Below are 27,932 nucleotides of genomic sequence, written 5' to 3'. Positions count from 1 at the left end.
CATTATAGGGTTAAACCTGCGCCAAATCACTTCCATTTTTGGAAGCGGCAGGCTGTAATTTAGAACCATCTGACTCATTTATCATACCTAGTCCTTGGCGGACGCAACTTTTTTTATTCCTTTTGGGCACGGGATCAGTCGGTGCTCAGTTGAAGCAAGCGATCAAAGCTTGCAGCACGCTGTCTGGTGTCCCGATAAATCACCCACCCAACAGGCGCGATCGCTCCTTCAGTGCTCAAGCAAGCATGGGCACCAACAGTAAAAGTGAACAAGAGCAAACTAACAGCGGACAGTGTCCGCAATTGTGCCATTTCTTCTTGGCCGGAGTATGTGGCCAAGCGACACAGTTATCTGATGTTTCTAGTAGGGTTCGTGGCCTCAGTCATTCTACCCCCTCGCTCTACTTTCTGCAGATACATATCCCCACCTCATCTGGTAGAATCCTCAGTGTGGCCAGGAAGAGGGTTGGGGGATGGGGGGGAGGGGGGGGCAAGGCCCGCTCATATCCTTGGCATAACTTAAGCAGCAACTTTGCTGACTTTACCTGGCTCGGTTCGTTGGTCCAACGGTGCACTCGAAAAAGACGGCGGCTGACCCTGTATAAACCTCCCTGTCCCTAATTATAGTACAAATGTACAAAAGGCAATACACCAGTCTGCGGGTTTCTGCGCAGTGGCGTTAAGATTGCAGAATCGCTTTTATTCAAGTTGAACTTTTCAGTCCGGAACTGGTGAGAATTTCAGCTGGTCAAGAGTGCACGGCATTAAAACGATGAACCAGCGTTTATTTTTTTTTAATGCCAGAGTTCTTTACGGGGAAACAAAAGACGGAAGGGAATACTGTGTACTTAAACAGCGGAGTTTCAAACGCGCTCCCTTTGCTAAGCTTTCTCTTAACATGATGAAGATATTGCGCGATATGTTGATTCAGTTCGCGAATTTTATGGGGATGTGGCGTAGAAGAGCGTATGGTAGCAGTTACTGCTGGACTTTCCCAAGGACACTGGCGGGTCTGGGTTCTGGGAATGTGCAGTATCACATGAAGCTTTCCAGCAGTGTAGTCTGAGCTGGCCTTTCCTCGGCGTTACACTTTTTAAAACGCCACTTTAAAAATAGAATTGTTGTAACAGCGCTTCCAGAGCTAAGATCCAACCCTTCTACCTCGGCAACACATCTACAAATAGCCAAACCCGGTCAAAGTAATCCGCGGGATCTTTCTACATTCAAATTTCTGCCCTTACAATTCCTGTCGCCTCTTCAATAGGGTTTTTTTACACTTTCATGTTTTAGTCCATACAGTTCTTCTCATGGTCACATTACATTACTTTAAGTATTCCGAATCTTTCACTTACAACCCCTGCATGTATTTTAATAGAATCGCCCCCAAAAACTGCTGTGGTTAATTTACAAGTCCACCTCGACTTCAAAGAAGTGCGACCAGGTATTTTTAATGCTAATGTACAGCCACCTTTCGACTACAAGTCTGCCGAAGTCTTTAATCGTAACTTAAAACCACTGTCCATAATTTAACATGTAAAAAGCCATTAAGGTAATGTTGGGGGACACATGGACAGCGGAATATACTATTCACAGTAATTTTTAAAGTTAAAACTTATAGTCAATCTCACTCAACTGTATGAATAAAATAAAGAACAGCAGAAAGAGCCTTGCCAAGCAACAGTGTAAGTCCGGCACGCTCGTACAATAGGAACAATTTACAAGTACAGGACTGAATATTAACACTGTAACCAGCAGCTCCAGTTTTACAGGAGGTCTGGCTGGCCAGCCTCTTCTAATATTTAACGTTAGCGAACAAGGAGAACTGGAAATCAAAAAGGTTTCAGTTCTGCCAGTGAGCACACAGGGTTTGAATTAACGCCTCATTCCTCCATTATCACGCATACACCAGGCAGCCTCGTCACTCAGCTGGCCCCGACGAAAATATATTAAAAGCGCCTCTCCTTTTAAGCGGCCGTCTTCGGCAAAGAAGCTGTCAGAGGTTTTGCGAACTCGGTAAACGAGAGGACTCTCGTTTCAATCGCGCCGTTCACCACCTTAGGACGTCCCAAAGCGCTTTACAGCCAGTGAAGTACTTTTTGAAATAGGAAGAGAAAAGCGTTGGAAATACTCAGCAGGTCAGGCAGCAATCTGCTGAGTGTTTCCAACATGTTCTCTTTCTGTTTCAGATTTCTAACTCCCGCAGTATTTTGATTTTGTAAATAAGTACTTGTTGAGGTTGTAATGTAGGGAAACGCTTTTGTTTTAAAACTAGAGAATCAAAAAATGTTTCAGCTCAGCTTGCAGGGATTGAACTAAAGCCCCATTCCTCCATTGGCAAACATGCAGCCGCCAACCTTAGCTGTGCCCGCGAAAACAATGCATTACATCGGTGCCCTTTTTGTATGTAAATACACACGCATTAATCACAAATAAATGCAGACAGCAATCTTTAGTACACTTAACGCTTCGGTGGATGGATATTCTTTCTGATACAGAGTTTGGGCGAGGCTTGTAAGGAATGGGAACTCGTGTTATTTGGAGCCTGTGTCATATATTGTCGGTTGCCTATTGTCAATCGACTTATTTATTTTTTGAAACTTTCTACTTTTCACAGAACGGTGGAGGGGGCGCGGAATCGCTGATAACGACGTGACCTCGCTGCCACTCTGGCTGAGCAGATCGGGGTGGGGAATAATCCGGGGGTGGGGGGGGGCTAATGGAACTTTTTAAAAAAGGTGCGTTTGACAGTCAGACAGGCAACTGCTCCAAAAGAGCGCCAGTTTGTAAACACAGTCCCAAAACAACCAAGGTCAAAACATAAACAGTTAACGGTCTAAACCTTAGTGAATGTGCTGAAATGAATTAAGGACTGCGCTTAGAAATATTAGCAATGATTCATATTCAAGGTGGATATGTCATTGCTCCTTGGACTTCAGGGAATCTCGAACTGCCTACAAATCATTTTGCCATTATATATATATATATACCCATACAATTAAATGTATGTGGTTTCACAAGCGTCATGTTTAGTGCTTTCTACGCCCTGCTCCACCAGCTCTTTGTCACACAAAGGTGATTTTGCAATCTGCGCAATTCTAATCAACCCTAACAAGCGTGAATGTCAGACAATTTGCATGCTTGAGGGAAAAAATAGTCAGCGAGGCACAGCTTCCTCGAGAAACATTTACAATTCATTTAACCAGCTGTCGTGCACCCTTAAACCCCCCCCCCCCCCCCACCCCCCACTACCTTTTATGTCGCTTTGTAATGTCAAGATTTCTGCCTGTTTCTGCCCTGTGTGCTTTGGGGGGAATACGAACGGTGTATTACTATCAGCATAAACTTTCAAAAAATAAATAAGTCGATTGAGAATAGGCAACCGACAATATATGACACAGGCTCCAAATAACACGAGTTCCCATTCCTTACAAGCCTCGCCCAAACTCTGTATCAGAAAGAATATCCATCCACCGAAGCGTTAAGTGTACTAAAGATTGCTGTCTGCATTTATTTGTGATTAATGCGTGTGTATTTACATACAAAAAGGGCACCCTTTTAGGGGGGATTAGAAGAACGTTAGAACCTCTTTAGACAAAGCTGCGGAATATTCGCTCACATTTACCACATAGTTGTTTACAACTTAGTTCGGTTTTAAGTTCCTTTCCATCTCAATTGCTTGTTTAACTTTAGTCACGAATCTTGCTGAAAACCTCCACTTTTAGACTATCGGTACAATCTCTGTCTTAAACCTGGCTATAGTCTCAACCATTCCTTTCTCTCTCTTCTCTGCTTCGAACCGCTCTGCATGTTTAGATATTGGGAGATGTGTTTTTTAAAAAGAGAAGGGGGAAGTGGTAAGCATTGAAGGCACCGAAGGGAACTTGTCCCCAAACCAGAATAAAACGCTCGAATGCCACTTCCTAACCAACCCTCCAAACACCAGATGTACAGGTACAGGGAAACACGTTTCTCTCTCGCTTAAAAGTACGATTCGAACATTGCATTCCAAACGAAAGGAGCCGTTCCAGAGAAACTGTAACTCAGCCCTAAAGGCTTGTCTGCACAACCTAGCATTTTCTGCTTTAAAAAAAAATACTGACTCGGGTTTCAAAGTGCGGGTTTAGGTGCTGCAGAATTGTACTGAACTCGAACGTTTGTGACGGGGGCATAGCTCATTTTAACTACAGCTCGCCACTGTTCTCCAATCTCAATACTACCACGAGTAAAGCCGCTTGATTAATGCTAAACAACAAAAAGCTCCGAGCGAACGGGCCTTTACTCCATTCTATTCAACACAAACTTTCTCAATTTCTTACACTGTACTGATTCTCCACACCAAAAGCACTAAGACCGATTCGCGTTGCAAGAAAATCCATTCGAAAGCGCTAAACAGTTGATAAAAGAGGGGGCTACACAGAAACATCTGATTATAGTCAATGAGATCTGGAAAATGGACACTTGACCCTAAGTATTATTGTTAAGGAATATTTACATTAATTGTTAACACAATTTACACACTAAATTCTTTCATTGTATGTAAAAAAAAGTAAGTTTGCAGAACTTCTAAGCAAACTTTTAGAATCCTCACAATCTCTTTCGCAGTTCAGCACCCCCACCCCACCCCACATCATCACCTCAATTAAAGGACTATCTTTTACTGAACAAACTCTCGTGGTTTTGAAAAATCATTGTTTTTTTTAAACACTCATTTCCAACAACTCTAGGGTGGGCCCCACATGTAACAGATTCGCCTTAAAAAAATCTACTCGAAATCGTTGGAAGAGGAAGGCAAGACTTACCCGAGTGCCCGTGCACCGAGACCGGGGAGGAGAGGTACTTGCCCGGGGGGAGGTGGGAGCCGAGCGCCGAGCTCATGTGGCCAGACGACGGAGCGATCCTGCCGGCCGGCGCGCCGACCCTGTGCGCCTCCATGCCCAACCCGGTGAGCAGAGGAGACGGGACGTGAACAGTTCGGTGGTGGCCGAAATCTCTGCCATCCATAATCGGGTCAGAGCGAATCCTTCCAACTTGGGGTTTCTGAACAAATTCTTCCTGTTTAATTCAGGCTAGTTAGACAGTCCCAAGATTTACAAACGTGTGATCGGACTTTCTCTGCGTCATCCTGAACGGCATCTGTGCAGGAGGGAATGAGAAACATTGCTTCAATATATTTCGTGCAATTAAAAATTAATATTAATTCTTCATCTTATAACAGCCACTCGCCTACATGAACTCAAATTCAGAATAAAATATAGCTGTTATTAGTTTAAGGAGCTAGAGCGAAATGAAATTTATGCTTCATATTAGACTCAAAACATTTCCCATTTCCTTTGAAGATCGGCATATTATTCAGCGTACAAGTATTCCCTCTTAAAACAGAAATTGCAATTTAACGTTCGGTTTTACACATCTGCCAAGAGCCCCGTGAACAGACTATGTTATCGCCGAGTTCCAGTTCTGCCTCACGTTTCATTGAACAGCGTTGCCTACAGATATACCGAGAGTCTGGAGACCTAAATGCTGCTTTTAAAACGATTCTTAAGGAAAATTATTCTGCCCCCCCCCCCCCATTCACCAGCATCAAAGCAGAGAATAAGGAATTTTTCGGTCAGAGTAATCTACCCGCCTGCATTTTAACTTCAGCGCCTCAAGTATAAGCTCCGAGTGTTGGGTACATACTGAAAAAATAGCTGCCTGCAATAGCTGGTCGTTACAGAAAAACAACCAGCAGATGTAAACACGAGCCCCTCTCTCCATATAAAATTATAAATAATTATATTCTGGAGCCAAACACTATTTTTAAAACACGACACAAAATGTTTTAATCTTTTAAATGTTTAATTTTTTTTACCGATTCAGGCTCAATATGTTCAAAATAAATATATAGTCGCTAATGGAGAAGCACAGATGGAGTGAGAGCTTCACTCTGGAGAGAATATTTGGGATCTACTCACTGCAGTACAGCCGTGTACAGGAGAGCTGATTGAAAAATAGCATTTACCCCCTTCTTATCGAATGAAACCGGTTCAATTCCTGCCTTTCGCTCGCTCACAATCGACCGATTCGGTTCCTCATGAAAGCGCATTGTTGGAGCTTCTAAAATCCCAAGTTCATTCACAAATGACTGCTCTCACCCAATGTACAATGCATAAAACATGCTGAAACATGCAATTGCCGAACGCATAGATGCCTAAAAGTCATGGATTAGGCGTGTGAGTTCCCCCAAAATGTACTGCAAGAAGCAGGCATTAATAAAAAAAGAACATCTTCAGATAGAATCAAATATTTCTGAGTCGAGGAGGCTCCGCCACATTTGCCAATTGAATCCTTCAGGAGCCTTCTTGATTTGGTTTCCTGGCTTTGGCCAGTGTTTCATGGAATGGCTTAAATCCTGATTTTAATTAAAAACAGCCCATTTGATCAACTGCTTCCCCCCCCCCCCCACCTTCTACCGTTGAATAAAATATAACTTGTTCTGTTTTCTGCAAAATCCAAAGCTCAGCACGCGTCTACGCTTGGTTATTTTTAATTGTTCTCATTTTTAGCAAAAAGAGGAAAATGAGTCTTGTAAAAAAAAGGAAGAGAAGCAGGCAGCCAGCGATCTGCTCAATCGGCGTTACAAAAGGTCCGATCTAACTTCAGCACACTGTAAAACAGCCTCTTCGACAGCAGTATTTTAAAACATAGAACATACAATCCAACCTCTGTTCCAGTAACCTCTAGTGTTCTGGTGAATCTCACTTCCCAACCAAAACTTGTGCGATTGCGCCCAGAATAGTGTTTTTCGCGGATTGCGCGCCACTTCGCGTCTTACAAACACGGTTGACTGTGCACTACTTAGAGGAGTACGTTAGGTGCAAAAACTTTACTCACGTTTATGGACGATCCAGACAGGCCAAGTAGATTTTCTTTTTCTTTCCCCCCCCCCCCCTCCCCCCCCCCCTAGGTTTTTTTGGAGTCCAGGCTATAGGTGAACGCAGATTGTGGAATCGCCATTCGGAAAACAAAATACCCCCAAAAAAACCTCTTTCAACTCTAGCCAGTCTTCCAAACTCTTTTTTTTGCAATGAAGCACACATTGTTTGGCCAGGACCTGCCTCCTGTCAATCATCCCGTGTCAATAAGCCTCCCATTGGCCGGAGCGGCTGTCAATCAATCAATGTAAACACGCCTTTGATTGGCCCGGGGCCAGCTTCCCCTCGCGACGTCCCTGAAAAACCAATTAGAGAGTCCGGGAGGTTTCAAGGCGATCCTTTGTACGGCATTGAGCAATTACAATGGTACTGCGAGAGGTACCGTTTCCAGGCTCCCCCATTATCTCCCCTGAATGATGGAAATAGTAATAAGAATCTTGCGAGGAGTTTCAAGTTGCCCCCCCCCCCCTCCCCTCCCCGGTCTATTCCGCCTCGCCGTGCCTTTTTTTAATGTCAGGCGGTTTCAAGTTGCTCAAGTTCCCCAACACAAGGAAAGGGACTGAAATAGTAATGAGCTCCCCCAGCGCCAGGGGAACAACCATCTGAATGTTTGGAGCAGCTCATCTGAATATCTCCCAGGCACAATCGCGCCTCCGAATGAAAGGAAAGCAACTTCTGCAGGGCTCATCAACGTTGCATTTGTCTCAAAATTGGCGACAGGATCGAGAAAGAAAGCGAGAAAGAGAGAGAGATAGAGAGGGGGAGGGAGGGATAATTAATGCGGAGTGACTGATGGCAGCAGCAGAATGCAGAAGATTGTGAATGATCAATGGAGCAGTAATGACTGACAGCTTCCTCCCAACTTTTTCCCCCCTTTCCTTTCTCTTCTCATGGAAAACGTTGCTTATGTTTTAAAATGTAGAAGGGGAGAAAAAAATCAATGCATTGCATCCTATCAGCTTGTAATTAAATGCAACGCCAGCTCCGTGGATTATGTGTGTGTGCGTGTGTGTATCGAGAAATCTTAAAGACAATTGGTTACGTTTAGCACGGCGTGTTTATGTGTGTGTGTGTTTTTCCTCTTTGCCTGATTTTGTTCCGTGTGTGACTCATTGTTTTATACACTCGGATGCAACCGAAGCTGTAATGTGATTAGGTATGTATAACAATAAATCGTCTGGTTAATAACGCGCTGTAGATGTGCATGTGTCTTTGTGTGTGTTTTAACGGCCTGAGATCAACAAAAGGGCGATTGTAATTTTTTTTTAAGAACTTTCATATTTCTGTTGGGTAATGGAGATGTGGTGCTGTATAGCTGATCCTGCAATTGAACTCTTTAAGTGCGTCATCGGTATCGATGACAAATAGAACTGTAGCCGTGTGATTTCATCTTTTTAAATATATATATAAAAAATATATACTCGATGGGTCGGGAGCCATGTTTGAGGAATTGGTAATGAAGGACAACCAGCAAGGTTACCGCGCTATATTTATTGTGCTATATGCTTTGCATGCACTGGTTTCGTTGGGAGTTCGCCCTTGAGTCGAAGGCTATTTTACAAAACTATATTTGCAAGAATGAAACCACGGCAAATAGCACTGTTTACGTGACAAGCCTTCGATGGCGAGTTACAGTTCCCTGTTTCCCCGGCAGACATTAATAACACGTGGCAGGGTGCTGGAGTTAGAAAGATCTGCAGCGATTGCAGAGGGAGATGGGGGGAGCACCCCAGCTCGCACCCCTTCACCCAGTTTACACAATTTTAAAAATTGAAAGCACCTCTCCGAAAAAAACCCCGCCTTGCGCTCAAATTCAAAGACGTTGCTTGGCAAAGATTTGAGATACCATAAGATTGAGATGGGAGAGAAAGTGGGCCGATAGTCGAAACTCGGTGGCTTCCCTTCCCCCACCACCATCCCACACCCTAAAAAAAATATTTAGAGGATTAGCGCCATTGGATCAATATTTGGGAATGAAGCTCAGACGGCTAGCTCCCCACATTCTGCAGTTCATCAACGCGCCTTTAGAATAATTACTTGGGGGGGTGGACAGAGACTTCGCCTTATCATGGAATGAAGTGCTAGCTGTAGATGGAATGAAAGGGGCTCTCTTCACCCCCCCACGCCCCCGTGGAGAAGCCTTCAAAAACTGAACTGAGCCACCAACAAGGGGGACTGAGGACATGAGATCTTTGCCAACGGCCTCAAATGGACAGTTCTCATCGTGTTTAAGACGGGACGTCCTGGTTCTAACATCTGAAAAATGTTTAAACCTTCGCTTTTTAGTGGGAGGTGGGTGGGGGCTCGTATGGATTGCCTGTAAACTGTACAATGTGCACCTCGAACTAGTTCTTTTGAATCAAATATGTCATTGGCAGGCCTTCATTAATAGTTGGGGGAGGGGAGCTATCAGGATCTGTGTACGGAGAGCTCGCTCTCTTTTACAAAATGTGTGTGGGAATCCGCACCAAAAAAAAAAGTGGTAGGGGACCTTTTTTGCTTTTGAGTTTCTGTTATTATTTCATCTGGAAGGTTCCAAGATGTAGTTACATTGTATCCCAGCAGTGTAGTTACTGACAGGCTGTGTATAGATCATTAGTTATTTGATTGATTTTTGAATTTATATGAAAGCGACAAGGCTGCAGATGGAAAAGGGGCGATGCAGTCTTAAACCGGAGATTAAACGTTTTGAAGTAGAAAACAGCTACACCTTGACAAATTGTGTATCAAATTAGGCTGCAATTTAAAATGAACGTTTTTTTTAACCTTTTTTTAAAAGTGATTTTCAAACTAGACAAACGCCAACAGCCAGGCAAAGTAAATATAGATAAATTAAAGGGTGAATTAATATGGACCTTAAAATAAGGTGATATAGCCATTTCACTTCAAAAAGCCTTGTGTAAACAGAGCCAATGACTCCTAGGATATTGCCCATAAGGAGCTGAACTCAAATCCAATATATTGTTCTAATAGAATGGTTGCTTGATGTGACTCGAGTAGGTGATGCCTGCTATAAAACATCGTGGAAGACATTTCATATGAGTCGGTCGCTTCATTGCATACGAGGCGTCCATTTCATTGATGGGGCGAGGGCCATATTTCTAACAGGATTTTAGCAGCTGGCACGGGTTTAGCTGAGGGGCGGGGTCTCAAATTATATATTTTTTTCTCTCAAGACATTCGTTTTATTGGGAACAAAAAAGGTCTTAAAATCTCGCTCTCGTTTTTCTCGAGGTCAGTAATTTATAGAAGTGTGTTGTTTTTGAGGAACAAATTAAAAACTGGTCTCTGGGTTTTATTTTTGGGAGCAGGGTGTCGCTATTAAACTCCGCTGTTAAAATTCACAGTATGTGAAAACAAGTAGCTTTCTCGTTAGTCTATTCAGGCGAGTTTATATCAACAGAAATTAAATACACGTTCATTTTTGTTTGTGCTTGAATGATAATACCTTTTTAAAACGCAGTCGCGTGGGAACACAACTACAGACATCGATGCCGAGGAGGCAGTCTTACGTTGTATTAAAACGGTGTAAAAAATACGAAAATGGACGTGGTAAAACTTTCAAAGTTGAAAGGATATTTCAAAGAACGTCACGTCCTTGGTGTGCTACTTAAGGTCTCCATGTGTCAATCAACGCAGCCTTTGATAATGTCTCTAACTGTAATCTACTGTGGAGGAGAAGCGGCGAGGCTCTATAATAGTCATTCTAGTGAGAGGATTAGAATGGCAATCTGCATTGGACGCACATGCAGCGAGATGTCCTCACGCTCAGTCAATCCGGGAATCTCAACCACCATAACGTCCACTCGCCTTTTTAAGTCCAGCTATCATTTTTTGTGACCAACTACGTCGTCCCTTATTTCTGAAAATGGGCTTTTGTGTTGAGAACTAAAAGCCGAGTCCACCAGAGCAAAATCGACATGAACTTTGCACCGAGATATAACGCGATTGTGCATGGTGTGTGTGTGTATATCTATTCAGAAACCTTGGGTTGTAATCGATAATGTCTACTTTACACCGTTTATATTTGTCAAGGTAAAGGTAATATTTTCTCCCTGTGTGTGTGTGTGTGTGTGTGTGCGCCACCTCATTGATTCAGATCAGTTAATTTCCCCGGATATTTGCATTGCAAACAGTTCATCACAGAGCTGGAGATCAGAGGTGCAGTGTGGGCGATAAATCTCACCGGACTGACCACAGTAAATTATGTCAGGGCGCTGCTCTTTTTTTGGGGTAACCCGTCCATTTGTCACCGTCTCGGTCCTGTACAATCGATCTGAATTATCACAGGAACCGCGTGCTCGGTTCCTTCAGCATATTCGGGAGAGGCAAAGAGCGAATTATAAATAGAATGTGCGTGCTCGGTTGCTAACACTACTCAACTTAATGTTGCTCCACATTAATCAACAAACTGCTTGCTCCGTATTGCACTGTGAAAATGCGCCGGCATCAATCCAGGTCACATAGCAAAAACATACTGTTGCGAGGTTTGCTGTACCCTTCTGGTAAACTTACTGCCGTTATGCTAAGTCGTGCGTTACAACATGACCAAGGTGCAGCTTACAGAGCGAGACCAGCAAGCGCCTATCTCCAGCCCCGCACAGCAACCGGAGAGAACTGGCTGAGGCTATCTGTAGATAAGGATGCTATTGTGCAGATCCTTTCACATTCAGCTACAGGGGGAGGAGTTGACAAACCGAGGCGTGTTTTCAGCCTTACTTCTTTTGAGTCAATAAAACGAAGCGGCGCATTGAGATAATGAAATGATTCAGCAGCCAACACATCAGCCTTTGACACAATTCTTTATGTATCTTGTTTAGACGGTTTCTGTAACCCCAGCTACAGCTGAGTGGGGGTGCCTTAGCAAACTTTCCACAACTCTAGAGCCCCGGGGGCCAAATCTTAGATAAAGACCGCTTCATCTTAAACCACTTATATTTTTATTTACAGCAATGTGGGCTACAATTAAACTTAAGGTAATGAGGACTCTGGCACATATATCTTTCAACATTTCAGAGTGAGTTTTCTTTAAAGCTATTTTTTTTAAAAACACATACGAGAGCTGACACCGCTTCTGGCGTGAGCGCGTTCTGTTTATTTTACCGATGTATCTGTGAGGACATGGAACACATTTACAGCGTGTCAGGGATACTAATGGAAAAAAATATGTTTCATCTTTTGGCAAATTGACTCGGTTGTGGTGGCACATCGCGTGTGCACTCTCTCGAATGAGGCAGTGGATCTCGACTCTTTCTGCACTATTACCTACACCGAAATCATGTTCTCAAGTCATAAATGCCCATTATAAAAAGAATCGCCATGCGGAATATAACAACAGGCTTGTTTCACGGGGAGGCGTTTGCGCTCACTTAGCTCCAAGTGGTTTAGGCGGTATTAAACCTTAAAAAAAACACATCTGTAGCAAGGAACTAAACTTTAACGGGTTGTCATGCAATTCAACTTCATTCTCCACATTTCAACAAAGGGACTTTAGACACTATTTCATATAAGAGGGACATGTCATGTTAAGGAACATACCCTCCCGGTACAATTACATATGCATTTATATCAATAAAATATAACTCTCTAAGTCTCATTGTAAGTAGCCGTGTCTCGAAGGGAATTCTATCCAGGAGAGTTTTAGGAAGGACATTCATGTTGGGCCAGCCCAGCATTATTAATCAATCAAACACACTGCACTTCTAGTAACCGAAAGCACCAAGATCAGCGTGTCCCTTAGATTAGAGCGACACCGGACCGGTACAGGACAACAACGTCAAAGCAGTCGTTAAAAATGTGCTCCCGGCTGCTGATATATCTTCTTGAATCACCTTTGTGTTCTGCGCTGTGCCAGTGAAGTCAAATAAACAGCGAGGTGAACAAAATGCACGCTGCTTATGGTTGCTGAGATGCGAATTTCACAGCAGACTGGGACCTTTACTGTGTGATTACTTGGCCATCCCTTTAGTAGGAATATGCCTCACTGAAGGGTACCTTTGGGCTACTTTGGCTGTGCAGCGAGTTGTTTTGGCACCGAACATCAGATACACTATTATTTGCATAATTCCGCCTTAAATTTGGGTTTCCAAAACCTTTTTTGTGCAAAAATATAATGGGGATGGGGGGCGGGGCGGGGGGCGGTGGATCAGGAGGATAGAAGATTAGAGGGGATTTGAGAGCAGGCTTTTGGGAATGCTAACGTTCATTTCCGCCAGAAGATTAAACCGGACTCTCCAAGAGATGGACAACAACCAGTGATCAATAGGGAAATACAATTCAATGCAAGCCTATACCCTGTGCCCTATACCGTGTTAGTGATAGCCACTGCGTTCTAGTTAGGAAGCCAGCTAAATCCATCTACTAGACATCACTTGAAGAGTTCGCAGATATGTCTTCCTGCTTCCAAAAAAAAACTTTCTTTAACCGACATTTTCCCAAACCATTGACCCATTATTGTTATACCTGTCACTTATTGAGTTTATGCAAAGTTGCACATACACCTCAGCACACATTCTACGAGCAGTTTTATATGTCGTACAGCGTGTTTCCCAGCATTGCAGGGTAACGATTGCTAGTTCATTGGACTTTGTGTAGTAACTACAAGCATTGCAAATATATCGTTAGCTGGGCTATAGTTTTCGCGGCGGAAAAAAGCCAGCAATGTCTTTACGAAGTGCTCTCCCCCACCCTCCCCGATCTTTTAATTACATTTCTTTAATTACCGAAGCCCTTCCGAAATGCTATGTAAATAGAAACTCAAGGAACTGAAAACAGTATAGAATGCATATTTATTTTCTATTACGTTTGACCGTAACATCAAATTACAAGCTGAGAGGTACTAGGCTTCGGCGGAGTCTGTCCTGAGAGAGAGGTAGGGGGGGGGGGGGGGCATTTGTTCCATCTATGAGCAACTCGCCAATACATTTTAACTCGTTTTGACAAACATGTACTATAAGAAAAAGCTTAAATGCTAAAATGCAACCGAACACCCAAGGTCGAGGCATTGCCTGGCGCCTGTGTATAGGGCACCCTGACAACACTGGTGAATTCCAGCTCTGCCCGGCTACTATTTTTGGGTCTGGTGCAAAATTGTTACAAAAAGCCCTCAAAGTCTTCGGATCTGGTCAGTTGCCGGCACTTGAGTTTTCAATCGCCCCCGGTAACGTTAACAGAACTCAACCCCAAGCAGCCACCACCACCGCACCACCCCCCCCCCCCCTCCCCACACCACCCTGTTAAATTCATGTGGTAACTCCAAAGCCATTCCATTCTATCATCATATTGATGAGCACTTTTTAACGCATCCCAACACATTCTCTGTCAACAGTCAATGGTCTATGGTAGCTACCTCAGATGGTTGCAAGTTACCAGCGCGGAGGTCTTTGTACAATACTGTAGCTTCCACTTCTCTTCTACACCTTTACTTTCTTTAGAGTCTTCTCGTCTGTGTTTAGGGTAGCGATATGGCAGCTGTCGGATACTGAGAACACCCGTTAGCCCCCAGCACCATAAATCAGCTTGTTCTCAAAACAGCATCCCACTCGACACCGGGGAAGGAGTGGTTCACAAACAATAAAACATTGAGGTGATGGCTGTGGGGGGGGGGGGGGGGGGGGTGTCTAATCTTGAACACAAGAGCCCTCGGATCCGCACGCACCCTGATCAGGGCGAGGAAGGGACCAGGCTAAGAGCGAATTTTACGCCACATGCCTCGCTCCATCATTGGAAAGGCGAGCCGGCCTCTGAAATCAGAAAGCAAACAAGCTCTTTCAGAGCCCCTGGCTTCCTATAAAAGAGCTTGTTGTTAATTGACAGAGAATGCCGGACAGCAGAGTTTTCCCAGTGCCTGCCCCTAGTGCAAATCCTGACTTGAGTTATAGGGCTTGTTAGAACATGCAGGCGAAAACCTTATTAGCCACTGTAAGCATTTTATATTCACAGTACAGGGTCTCTTCTATGTCTCCCTTTAGATTTAAAGAAGTTCTCTTTGTGTACTTGTTCTTTTAAAAATCCCCAGCCTTTCACATCGAAATCTTAACACACGGCATATTGTCCCTTGTGGATTTAAATGCCTGTGATCATTCCATCCAGAATAGCATTTATGTTTTTTTTAGGGTAATGTGCATGTTACCGCAGCAGCTATGGAGCCGACAGTAAATTGGTACATTTCAGTGGGAGCCACTGGTTGATTCGGAAGCTTGGAGAAACTGACACGAAACTGACAAAGTTGATTCTTGGGGAAAATGGGCGCTATAAGTTTAAGTCTGGGCGCAATCTACATAGTCACAATACCCAGAGACTTTGTTCAAACACCACGGTCATTTATAGATTTGAAGATATATAGAGAAGTAAATGACCCGATAGTCTATTTCCCGAAGATATTGGGAGGAAGACCTATCTGATGAAGCAGTATACTTCTCATTTTATCATTGAACAATATTAATCCTAAGTAAGTGTGCGAGCGACCAATATAATCTTTTTTACCTTCTGTCAAAATAATGAGTACTAAACAGTGTATAATACATTTTAGTTCCCTTCCAAAACAAATCTTAAAATAGTATTGTAACCCAAAACGGTGTGATCAATAATGCGTGGATTTTGAAATGGTCCAGACTGGTAAAGTTGCAACGTGACAAAAAATAACATCAAACGCAAATTCTTGTGTATTTATTATTTTCTCCACGCTGTCTCTGTCTGCAAGCCTTTGATTTATTGCAGGGGATAAAAGGAACTTTGCAGGCTGCTTCAAAACTGTGCCTCGTCTGTTTACTAATGACTGCCCGGTATCAGCTGCTCCCTGGGAATGAATCATGTGGGAGAAGCAAAAACTGAGTGAGGAGAGAAAGAAAGGGAAGGATAGAGAGAGAGAGAGATAACGAGATAGGAGACATTATCAACCGGCTCTGGGGGATGAATGGTGTGGGAGAATTAAAATGACAACTGAGGGAGAGAGTAATTGAACAGCATATAAAAAGTAAAAGAGGGGATAAAGAGAGAAATGGAGTGATATTGCAAGGCACCAGATCAGTCCAAGTTAGATCATTCACACATAGAAAGCGACTGAAGCAAGAAAGGCGATTGCATCTCCATCTTTGCTGGCTTTTCTTATGAGATTCATTTTAACGCTTTACCGACTTTTATAGCCCCAAAACACCTCCTCAAGCCGCTTTCTCCTGGTTTTATGTATCTGGTAAATGTCTCGACTTTCCGGCACAATTCATTCAGCAGTATAACATCGATAATCTTTTTTTTACATTTTGGTTATAAGCAAAACACAGCCGAGTCTACATAGAATCTATTTACTAAACGGGCAGAGGCACATCTCTGTCTGGCGTGTTCCAGCCCTCCCCCATTGTTGCTTACAGTCTGCAGAAGCACCTTCTAACATTTAGAATGTCATTCTTTTATATAAGAACTGAGAACTGGACTGTGTGATTCCTAATGCACAGCTTACAACACACTGCAGAGACAAATGCGGTCAGTATTTGTGACACAATCATGACATTTGCTCACTCAAACTTTACAATACTGTACCGATTACTTGTCCCCTCCAGCATCACTACTGTTTGCCTATGTTAGTCCAGTTACCTGGTAATCCATTTAATTGTACTTTATCCACACATATACTGAAGGCCAACATGGCGCTGACATCGATGACCCGAGGTGAACCTCGGTCTTTTGATGTCACGGAAATCGATCTATATTTAAATTAATCCCATAAAAGGAAAATTGAAGGTGTGGAGAATTCAAGTCACCAGGCAAGTATCTGGAAAGCTCTTAATATTATTTTTGCTTTTGGGTTTGATTAATTAACTCTTCTTTTGATTTTTAAAAAAATGGTTACATATCTCTCGCCGCCCCCGCCCCCCCCCCCCCCCCCCGATTTAAAACGATTTTAGGAAAAGATAGCATCCAGTTCCAATAAATAGACTCATGGCTTGTGTTACAGAGCGTGTATAATCACTATTTGGGGTGACTTACAGCTGAACAAATATTCATCAGCAGAGAAAAAAAATACACATTTAGCAGCAAGCGGATTATTCGGCTTATTGGAATGGGGGCTGTATGTCCATGGGTATGTATTATATAGAAAAATCAAAGCACGGTGATTCTGTCTGATTATTGTGAGGCATTGCTTACTCGTTGCTGCTCTAATCGCCGTTCTATTTTTATTTCATTTACTAGATCCCCTAAGTAGTAAAGTTACAATCACATTTCAGACTTGAATATGCCATCTTAGATTCTCTACATTTAAATGCGTTTAAAAAGCCAATAACTAATTTAGTTAGACAGCAAAGGCAATCACAGATAGTCATGGGGAGGGGGAGGTGAGGACGAAAGGGAAAAGAGGGATCTGTGGTGCAATTAGTCTGCACCCTAATTTTAACCAATAGTTGACATAAAGTCTATAGATCCTCGCAGTAATAAAAGTATCGAATTGACAGTTCCAGTGTAAATAGCAGAAATTGATGGTGTTCATGTTTATATGAAATATCTAATCTGATTTTGACCCAAACGTTCGAACGCAAGTCGGCTTATTATTTAAGTATAGTACTTTCATCTGAATAACATACCACGAATACATGTGCAAAAATAATTAGGGATTAGCCGTGACCTGAAACCCGGTGACATCAGATTCCAGGGCAATATATTTAATATAATCGTTGTGCCGAATGCAAAGAGTTTTTGTCTCGGAATATCAGTATTGGATTGGAGAGTCGTCATAAAACTCTTCCTGCTCATCAATATAAAATGAAAATATGGGAATAAACGAGACGATATCGTGTTGTATAACATTAACGCTAGAAGTAAAGGCTTTCTATAAACAGCGGAGTCTTGGGACCTTATTAAAACTACCTTTGATGTAATGGGATTTAAAGATCTTTGGTGTCCGTGGATAGGGGTTGGTCAGGATTTGACTCTATAGTGCAAATACTGGCTATATGGCAACACTGTGCTAATACTGACTATATAGGAACAAGGTACTAATACTTACATGGTAAAACAATGCTAATACTGACTATATAGGAACAAGGTACTAATAATTAGTTTATGGTAAAACAAGGCTAATACTGACTATATAGGAACAAGGTACTAATGCTTATTATATGGTAGCACAGTGTTAATACTGAATATATAGCAGCAAGATACTAATACTGACTATATATAACAGTGCTAATACTGACTATATAGGAACATGGTACTAATAATGACTATATATAACAGTGCTAATACTGACTATATAGGAACAGGGTATAATACTGACTATACATAACATCATCATCATAGGCAGTCCCTCGAAACGAGGATGACTTGCTACCACGCAAAAAGAGATGAGTTCACAGGTGTTTCAAAGAAGCACCTAATATTCCAGGTCCCGAACTACATCTTGAAGTACTAATACTGACTATATATAACAGTGTTAATACTGACTATATAAAGCAGTGCTAATGCTGACCATATATGAACAAGGTACTAATACTGACTGTATATAACAGCACTAACACGGACTATATAGGAACATGGTACTAATACTGACAATATGGTAACAGTGCTATATAGGAACAAGCTACTAATAGTTTTAATTGTTATGCAAAAGCTCTGACACTAGTTTTTTCTAGTTGGGAAATTATTTAATGTTACACAAAAGGAATACAATATTCATTTACAATGTCTTCGCAATGCTTTAATCACGCCAATTGCCAGCAAGAAAATGTACATTTTGAATAATTTAATGATATGAAGTCTTCATGCAGATAGGAAATTGATTTTTAGAGCGTCGTGGGACTTGGTGAAGATCTAGATCGTCTACCTTTGCCTCAGCTCCGTGTTAAGAACATTTCTTTTAGACTGTCCCAGAGCGCAAGTCAAACCTAGTGACCCATATTACAGAAGTGCAGAGGCAAAGGACGGCAGTGCTAGGCTTTCCATTTCAAATTCCTTGGAGAATATTTGACAAGATTTGAAGGAGAAGGCGAATAATGAGTGATCAAAAAAAAAGAACTAGCAGCGTGTACAGCGGCAGCTTCTGCGAGCTATAAGGGGCAAATCAAGTCAACTCGTGTAATGCGAATTTGGAGCAAGTTTCATCAACTGTCTCTTGTAAAAAAATTAGATTAAAGATGTTATACGCCAGAATTCTTGGCCGATTTAGAATAGTTTATACACGGATAAATAAAACACAATGCTGATTTTCGAATCCCGATTAAAATTTATTTCGACCACTTTTGATAGGTTAGTGGCTAACTCTTCAGCACATTGCGCCACGGCTACCTTTGTTTGAAATTACCTTACCGGGCCATTTTCCTTTCTAAAAATGATTTGATTTCTATTCCAGAGTTCTAATTACCGATGGTGCTGCCATTAAGATCGGCTCATTTTAAAGTTAAGAGGGTGACCTGAAATTGACAGCCCACAAAATATATCTGAAACACACACACATATAAAGAGTTTGTGCGGCCAATACAGGCATTGTGAATCAATACCGTGCCAAGCGTCGCTGGATCGTATTTTGGAAGTTGGAAACACCTTTGAGAGCCTTCGTTATTCTCTCTATGGTTTAAAATGCTTTTAAACATAATCATCTCACAGCCTGGAAAGTCCACGTGAATAATAATTCTGCCTAAGGGTTTTACACTGCTGGACAATTCGCTTCGCTTTGGGGGAGGGGGGGTGACTGTACACCCGAGTCAGTAATTGGGTTACCGTGCACCGAGTCAATAACTGGGTTACCGTGCACAGGGTCGGTAGTTGGGTTATCGTGGACCAGGTCAGTACTTGGGTTACAGTGCAGCGAGTCAGTAGTTTGGTTACTGTGCTGGGAAAGATTAAATGGAAAAATTTGCACGGTAGCATTTCAATGCAAGAGAAGCGAGCTCGGGTTTCTCGTGCTGTCGGTCCTCTGACAAGTACTTTTAAAGGGCAGAAGTTATTACTGAGAATGAACCTCCACCAGAAACGACACTGCACACATAATCTTGCAGAACAGGCATTGCGGGGAATGCTGCCGATTACTGCTCACCGCTTTGCGCGGCTTGTGTGAAGTCTTTATTACAGAGCACGGCACCCAACTTACCATCGACCTGCAGATACACGCTGCACTCAACTCTCCACCCACCCCCCTCAAAACTTTAAACACCGTGCCGACTATTAACGAGATGGAGGAAGCAACGGCCGAGTTGGAATGTAATTTCCATTGCAGGCTTGCAACGCTCAATCAAGCTTCAGTGAGTCTTGGCCCGCGTCCAAACTCAGCAAAAAGCCAGACAGGGGAGGGGGAGGGGGAGGGGAAGCTCTCTGAAACAGGCAGAGCAAATCTCACGTCTACAAAACCATCTAGGCCAAGTTTTTTTTTAAAAAAGGTCGCTGGTATCTAAGCAACCTATGAACGTTTGCACTGCGGAAATATTACACGAATTACACACAAAAAAAAATGTTTTTTTTAAAGCCTCTTTGTTTCCCTCTTATTCCTCCGAGGACCGAAAGGCTGAGCTTTCTTGCGGAAGTGAAGGCCATTTTGTGTCACGTTGAATGAATTCCTCAGAGAGCGGAATTGTTAACTCGAATTCGGCTCCTAACAACTGCACACAATTGGGAACTTCTTTATGCAAAAAAAAGTGTTCCTGCAGGCCCGAAAGGACTGGGCGCCTGCCGAAACACAGCAACTATCATTCGCTCACGCAAAAAAAAAGACAGATACAGTACTTACTGGGACACACGCGATTTTAAGTTCGAGGCACACAAGAGGCATAAAACAGAGAGAGAGAGAGCGTGCAGTTTCACTACAAAATAACAGTGGCGATTAAATGGAACAACTGGTGCGCTGGGATTTGGGGGGCTTTTCCGAGGACATGTTCTCGGGCAGGAGCGGTGAGAGCAGCGCAGGAATGGCGCTCAGGGCAGGCGGGGAACGTGTGTCTTGTGACGGTGTGTGGGTGGAGGAGGGCTGTGCGCTGTCTGGATGGGAGGAGGCCCCGGGATCTCTGGTGTCGCTCCCAGCCGAGTCTGGAGCGCCGCGACACGGTAATCAATGTAATGGCCACTCCCTGGTCACATGCCCTCCCGAGGGGCGGGCCGGTTCCGCAGATCCACTCACAAAACAACATTCCTTTTTTCCTTCAAGCGACGATTTTTCTCTCTCTCTCACTCCCAGGGCAAACTGATTTGTAATTTGACTTTCAGCCCAACTTATTTTGATCCTGAATACAACAATCAAAAGGGGGATTTGTCTTATGCCTCTTCTCTGAATGTTTTAACTTAATGTTCAGCCTTTAAACAACTGAATGTGGTCTTTCACTATCGCCTAATGTCGACGGGCGAGTAATCTATGTTGCTAAAAAAAATGGAAGGCTCGGTCAGGATTTGGAGATAAAAAGAATTAATTTGTAAATGCGCCGGTTTGGATTAGAAGTGGGTTCATTCTGGTCGCAGCTGAGCGTCCTACTCGCATTATGCTTCTTAGATCAGAGCAGAATCTTTCCCCCACATTTCATGCAATATTATTATGTCTGATTGGACCAAACCGACTTCCACGAGTGTCCTTATTTTCATCAAACAACGGAAAACAAACCGAAATTGGAAAACACAAGGTGTCACTGGCTGGTAACCGGGATCTCCCATTCCCTCCCCCAGAATGACTAAAATTGAAATGAATTGCAAACACAACCCCTACGGCCGCCGGGTGCGGCTATCGGCCCGGTTGCATTGTGACTGCGAGTAATTCGAATCACTGGCGTGCAGGCTTGTTGCTAAGTCAAGACAACAAATCAGATGCGGGGGAGGGAGGATACACCGAGTGAAGAGACGCTTTCTTTGTGTGAAGCTGTTGTCCTTGGATTATTAAAGCTGTCATGTCACCCACGCGTAATGGAGAGGAACAAGTCGAATTAAAGTCCCGTGCCCACCACCCCCCCTTCCCCAAACCGTTAATAGCCAAATATTGAGCTCTGCAGAGATGATGGAGCGCGATCTTCTCTCTGAGTCTCTCAAATCATTTCACCCAATTGTTTTACCTGTATAATTGTGTTGCAGTAATCGCCCTGCTGTTCTATTTCCTAGTACACACACACACACATTGGCTGCTTTCAAGTAAATGGAATGCGAGTTTATTCGAGCGTTCTAATTACATGTATGTCTTTCTAATCCCAAAACGCCGCATCAATCCCAAGGGTTCATTTTAAACCCCCCTCCCCCCCGCACAGAAATAACGCCTTACTGCTAACCGCCCACCAACAGCAGTCCGCGAATCTCTAGTTTGTTAAATCAGTTGAAGAAATAAAACAGATTGTACTCTCAAAGCTTTCGATGTATTGTATGTAGCCACCCGGTTTCATAGATTGTCAACCCATCTGCGCGGTTTCACCGCGGGGAAACGAAAATGAGTTCATTTTCGGTTGCACAACATTTATTTTTTCGAAGAAGAACTCACAAGGCAGGATCAAATCTGCTGGTGAAAAGACGAGTGGGAACCGAGGCAAAATCGTAGAAAACTGATTAACTGACCAGTCGGACCCGGTCCAATTGTGCGTACCCGCTTTAAGAGTGGGAGGCTGTTGACTGCAGTGCTGTGAATGTGTCTGGAACCTCTGTAAGCTGTTCATCCCGTGTCAAAGTCCTCCCTCCGGAAAGCAGGGATCAGAAGGGTCGAGGACATGATTTGCACCGTCATATATTTCTTTTTTTTTCATTAACCGATTCGGCGATTTATAGATTTCCCGGATTCCTGCTTAGCAAAGGCGGGGACTGCTTTTTTTAAAAAAGAAAAAGAAAATCTCGGAAAAGTCATTTATGGCAAATCGTCTTTTGTTTTTTGGCAGTGAGAGAGGGGGGTAAAGAGAGAGAGAAAAAAATGGGGCATCGCCTCTATTGTCTGCAGCCGTCAATAGTGTTCTGGTCAGATTAAATATGACCTTTTCTTTCAATAGCTGGCTTCTAAGTACTGTATAAGCAAATTCCTTCAATGTTACAAGCTTGTTGTTTTTCAGCTTGAGCGAATCGTTGCAATGGAGAATTTGTCGAGACGTTTCTCAAGGGCATCCTGGAGATTTATTTTTCAATCTCAACACGGAACACGCGAGCAAGACAGATCAAGCTAATCTCCACCCAGCCCTCTCCTACCCTGTTATTTATTTGCAAAAGGGTAAGTGGTCTCCCTCTCTCTCTTCGGAAATTGGAAGGGCAATGGCGAGAAGGATTTTTTTTTAAAGTAGGGCGACGTGGAAGGAAATTAACTAACTTTACTAGGATTTGAATACGCAATTTATGCATTCCTTTATAACCCGTCATCGAATCGATCGTTCTTTCCGTATTCAAGATACATATGGGACTCGTTTTATATTTTATCCCGTTTTCTACATGCTGGCTCAGACACATTGATAGATAACATTAGATTGGCTTTCCGCAAACATTTTTTCGGCAAACATTATTATGAGACGGACGGGGCGCAGCGCTGCTTAAGAACTGTAGCCAGGACATTCTGCGTGTATCTCGACACACTTATTCCCCCCTCCCCCAACAATTTATAGAGCCGCACATTCACTGGAGGAAGAAGTCGCCACGGCTACATATATATATCTAAAAGCTGATTGACACTGACGTCTGGGGAATTAGCAATAGAGTCGCGTTTGGCGTTTTGTTAATCAGCTCGATGGAGCGGACAGACAGATGAGAGAGGAGGCAAAGCCAAGGCTGCCTGTCCTCCGGGGAGACTGAGCGGGAAGGCGGGGGAGCGGAGCTCCGGGATCCGGCGCAGGCACTCCCTGTACACACACACACACACACACACACGAGTCCCATTAACCACCAGTGACTGGGAATTCAACACCGAATGAAAAGAAACCCACATTAGAATCCGTGCACATTTTAATCTCGCAAAAAATACGTGCCAAATAAAAAAGTAATTCAGAAACCATAGTGCACAGAACTCCACAGGACAATGACATAAATAAGCGTAGAGGCTACAAAAATAAAGATTGGGGTTGAAGTTTTAGTAAATAAGGCTAAAGTTCTAACAAAAACGTTCTGCCCAACACAATTGCATTTTCAATAAACAATACAACCAGGGCTGGTCGATAAGGCGCCCTGCAACTGTTTGATAAGAGGCTCCACAGCACTCAATCGCCAAAGCTTTTTTTACTCGTGTGACTCAGCCAGACACTTTGTTCTATTATTTTAATCTAACAAATGTATCAGTTGTAATCGCATGTTTTCTACAACCTTCGTCGTGCGGTGGGGTGCGGACCTCAATTACACTGTATCTGTAATTTATATCGTTTTTATTTATATATGGTTACATATAGTTAGATAATAATGGTCACACAATGTAGATGTAGAGCTTTGAGCGCGGTTGATGTCTTCAGGTTGTAGGGAGGATTTAAAACCATTTTCTTTCTCGCCCCTCTGCAGCTGTCGATAAAGACGACAACGGAAGCACCGGCCTGAGGAATTCACGTCGGCCGAAATAAAATTGTGAACATTTTTTTGAGTGTGTGTGGAAAAAAATCGAACTAAAAGGCAGCAAGGATCTGGGTGTTTGAGCGCTGTAATGACTCTCTGGGGCTCGCTACTCCATTGCTTCCACTGACAAGCCACAACAAATGGGGCTCAGCTCATTAAAAGGTAGGCGCTATGAAAGAACATAAAGTACTTTGTGTGTGTGAGAGTATTAAATAAATAAATGGGAAATAAAGATTAAAAGAACCAGGCTGAAAACCAGTATTGAACCGAGGTCAAGGTATATATTTTTCACATAGGAACAAAATCAGTCTAATTCACACATCAAGCAAGCTATAATAACATAGACAGGTACGTGAAATACAGATTATAATCCCCTTTTAGAAATAAATAAAGGAACAAACCGGCAGAAGGAAATTGGTTGGCATAATAAGTGGGAGCCGGAGGAGCACTGACTGCTCAGCCCCAGATTGGAGAGAATCCCGAAGTGTAACACTACAATTAATACTGGTCAGGCGTTTTTAGCGCTCCAATAATGATAGCAGGAAACACGACGGAAAATGTAACAGATATCACTAGAATGTTGGAAGGCCAATAACAATTGTTTTCACGCCACATATCGGGAGAAATGCTTGTCGCGCACTGTTTAATAAACGACACCAAATCTTGTTTTTTTAAAGTGCTGACTGAGTTTATCCCGGCGCACGGGCTATCACTGATGTTAGTAATAAGTTCCCTCAATCATTCGGTGCGGGTACATGACATTCTCCCTTTTCAATCACTACTCCCCTTAAACAACCACTTTTACATGCCCATTTACTCTGACTTCCCCCCCCCCCCCACCCCCCTAAAACATCTCTTGCAGTTTCTTGTCTCGTGTCCCACTATCTATCTTCAGTATCTTAAACATTACTATTATATATAGATATATATACACTGTTCGAAACACTGGCTGTAACCATCAGTTCTCCAATCGCTTTCATTCGCCTCCTGAAGTACAGCAGCAGAAATCGGAATCTACATTGGAATAAACTGGCTTAAAATCCGGTGTGATTTTTTTTCTAGATTATCAATTTGACAAATAGTCCCTGGGTAAAATAGGTGCGTTTGAGTAAACTTGTATTTACTGGACGAGTAGTCGTATTACTAAATAGGTCTATCTCACAATGTCTCCATATATTACTGCACAGAACCCCTCCCCGTCCAGCGTATATCGGCTCACTGCATTAAATGCATCTTATTTATGGTATCTGTCCAGTTATTCATTTTGTTATCTATAAATCCTTCTACCTACCCCCATTTTGCGCGCTACTTGTATTTTATACAATTCGGTTCCTCCATTCCTGCTCCACTGTGTAACTACAGCCTTTTCCCAACTCACGCCCTAGAATGTCCACATTGGGACACAGGGTGTATTCCTGTTTCACTGGACGCCCCCTGTACCGTGGCACGGAGTTAAACCCGGCTATCCCCATGTCATTCTTTCGATGTGCTTTTTTTTTTGCAAAGCAATCGAAGCTACCGACATCAGCTTTGATTTTCAGAGCACGTTTTAAAAATCCAAACAAAAACTATAAGCTTTCACTTACATCAACTCAAAAGGAGAGAGCCGGGGAATTGGGAGCGTTTCGACGCGAGCCTGATGAAGAACTGATACTGGCCATTTATTCCTCGCCGCCTCCGTGAAATAACAACATGAAATCCACACAGGTTTGGCCACTGCGCTGTATCAGCCGAAACGGGTCTTTAAGGTGAAAACAGAATGCTCAAGGTTCCCACTATGAAGCATTTTGCGGTCTCCCCCCCCCCCCCCCCCCCCACACACACACACACATATATATATATATACATAAGATATTAATAGTCTCAATAACCCAGCACATATCATTACAGGGGGTGCAATATATGAATGGATCTCATAGAGAGCATAGATGCGAATGTCTTGACCTATATGTGAATGTCGAGGGGCAGCCACAGAGAGGGGCAAGTACTAGCAGGAAGATGATATTGCTGTGATATTAATATTTAAAATCTTCAGCTCAGTAACGTTTAGACACCCGGAAAGTAATATTAAAAATATATATAATGCGCGCAGTGGAATTATAATGGAGGTTCCTTGTAATATACCCACACACACATATATATATACATATACCATGTGGCATAAAGGTTAAGGACAAGATAATGTATACCCTATGCTACACATAGGTATAAAGATGTGGATAGATATTCAGGGATCAATAAACGTGCATAGTAAAGGTTGATTAATAGGTTACTAAATTTACAGTTAAATAATGAACATACTGTGTGTTTGTGTTGGGAGAGAGAGAGAGTGAAGCAGAACGATAGCAGCACCAGTAATAGCATTCATTGCTGGGGATTTCATCCCTCACCTAAGGCGAGCAAGTTCAAGGTAAACGTGGACCCTTTGTTGTGGCAGGCGGTCTCCAGTTCACACAATCGGCCAGGACTAGGTGCCTATCTGTTGTGCTCCTGTCGGGGCTTCGCGAAACCGACCCGCGCCCTTAATGAATGCAGCCCTGTATAATTAAATAATTGACTGCTCCCTGGAGGAGCCCTTCGCCGCATCTGTCCCCTGGCCCCACAGGGGATCGCAGACAATACAGGACAGGCAGAGACTGAAGGAGGCAGCCCGTCTCACAGCTCGTTCAGACGCTCTTTGGGCAAGCGCCTTCTGATATCAAATAAGGGGGAAATCAATAAATATTTAACAAGATATATATTTTTTTAAATTAAAGAAAAATAATATCTCAATGCCATTTGTCTTCTAGATACCTCTAATATAATCACTTTATCTTTTGAATCATACAATCCCAACCATTTCCCATTAAAAGTATTAAAAGGTTGTAACAATTCTCCATTTACTAGGGAGCTGGGTCTCAGTCAGCCTGTGCAGTCCAGAGAGCGGTTGGCCGATTCTGATTTAAAGCCTATGTTGAGGGCAGGGGGAGGGGAGGCGGGAGGGTTGAAGGAATTAATGTTTTGCCTGTATATATGAACGAGCCCCACACGTGGGCCGCTTTGGAGTGAAATCGGTTTTGATAGTTGGGTTTGCATTATGCTGTGGCGGCACCTTGCAACTGATGGAAGGTTAGAGCTTTTTGGTGAACCTATTTGTAAAATCACAAATGATTGAACGTGCAATAAAAATCTTAAAGCAGGGATCAGTTTCCAGGGCCGGACATGTCGGTACAGGGCGGCAGAATACTACAGGACACCGTGGCGACAGTTTTGTGTGTGTATTTCTATATTGCTTCAGATTGAAAAAAATAAAGATTAAATTAACATTGTTTTTTTGCATTTGTCTTATTTCACGTTCCCAAAAAATAAACCTCGCTCTTTAAACCGGCGCCTTGCTGTGATTGTATGCGACCTATCTTGTTACCGAGTTCTCGGTGATTTTCCAGCAAAGCCAATTGACATCAGAACCGACAGAACCTGTTTTATAAACTCACTGTTACAAGTGTGATATCCCCACGCAACGGCTCTGTGTCACAGTGAAAATAACCCAATCAAGCGAAATAGAAGGTAACACTAAAACGCGATA

At 43.0% G+C, this 27,932-nt stretch overlaps 1 protein-coding gene and 1 long non-coding RNA gene across 10 annotated transcripts in view; one reads left to right on the top strand and one right to left on the bottom strand.

Moving 5' to 3' along the window:
• The window catches only part of tnrc18 (trinucleotide repeat containing 18), a 178,239-nt gene extending 171,321 nt beyond the window's left edge, over positions 1–6,918 (bottom strand). For 6 of the 7 annotated variants that reach the window (XM_070901261.1, XM_070901263.1, XM_070901264.1 and 3 more), the window contains exons 1-2: positions 6,873–6,918; positions 4,799–5,132 (exon numbers count right to left, since the gene is read on the bottom strand). In XM_070901261.1, the coding sequence (XP_070757362.1) occupies positions 4,799–5,000 (202 nt within the window). In that variant the 5' untranslated portion in view covers positions 5,001–5,132; positions 6,873–6,918. Of the gene's footprint in view, positions 1–4,798; positions 5,133–5,953; positions 5,973–6,872 lie in introns of those variants that run through there. The other variant, XM_070901262.1, reaches the window with a different exon arrangement.
• Positions 6,919–7,485: 567 nt separating this feature from the next.
• Positions 7,486–27,675, top strand: LOC139281214 (uncharacterized). 3 transcript variants are annotated; one of them, XR_011596846.1, is made up of 3 exons: positions 7,486–8,069; positions 22,897–23,051; positions 24,317–27,675. It is a non-coding gene; the product is annotated as an uncharacterized lncRNA (long non-coding RNA). The 3 variants fall into 3 exon arrangements; XR_011596847.1 differs by lacking the exon at positions 7,486–8,069 and adding an exon at positions 16,929–16,988; XR_011596845.1 differs by lacking the exon at positions 7,486–8,069 and having other exon boundaries at positions 22,254–23,051.
• Positions 27,676–27,932: the final 257 nt, after the last annotated feature.

Source organism: Pristiophorus japonicus, chromosome 15 (assembly GCF_044704955.1).
Source record: "Pristiophorus japonicus isolate sPriJap1 chromosome 15, sPriJap1.hap1, whole genome shotgun sequence".
Lineage (NCBI taxonomy): Eukaryota > Metazoa > Chordata > Chondrichthyes > Pristiophoridae > Pristiophorus > Pristiophorus japonicus.
This window is presented reverse-complemented; position numbering and strand designations above follow the sequence as displayed.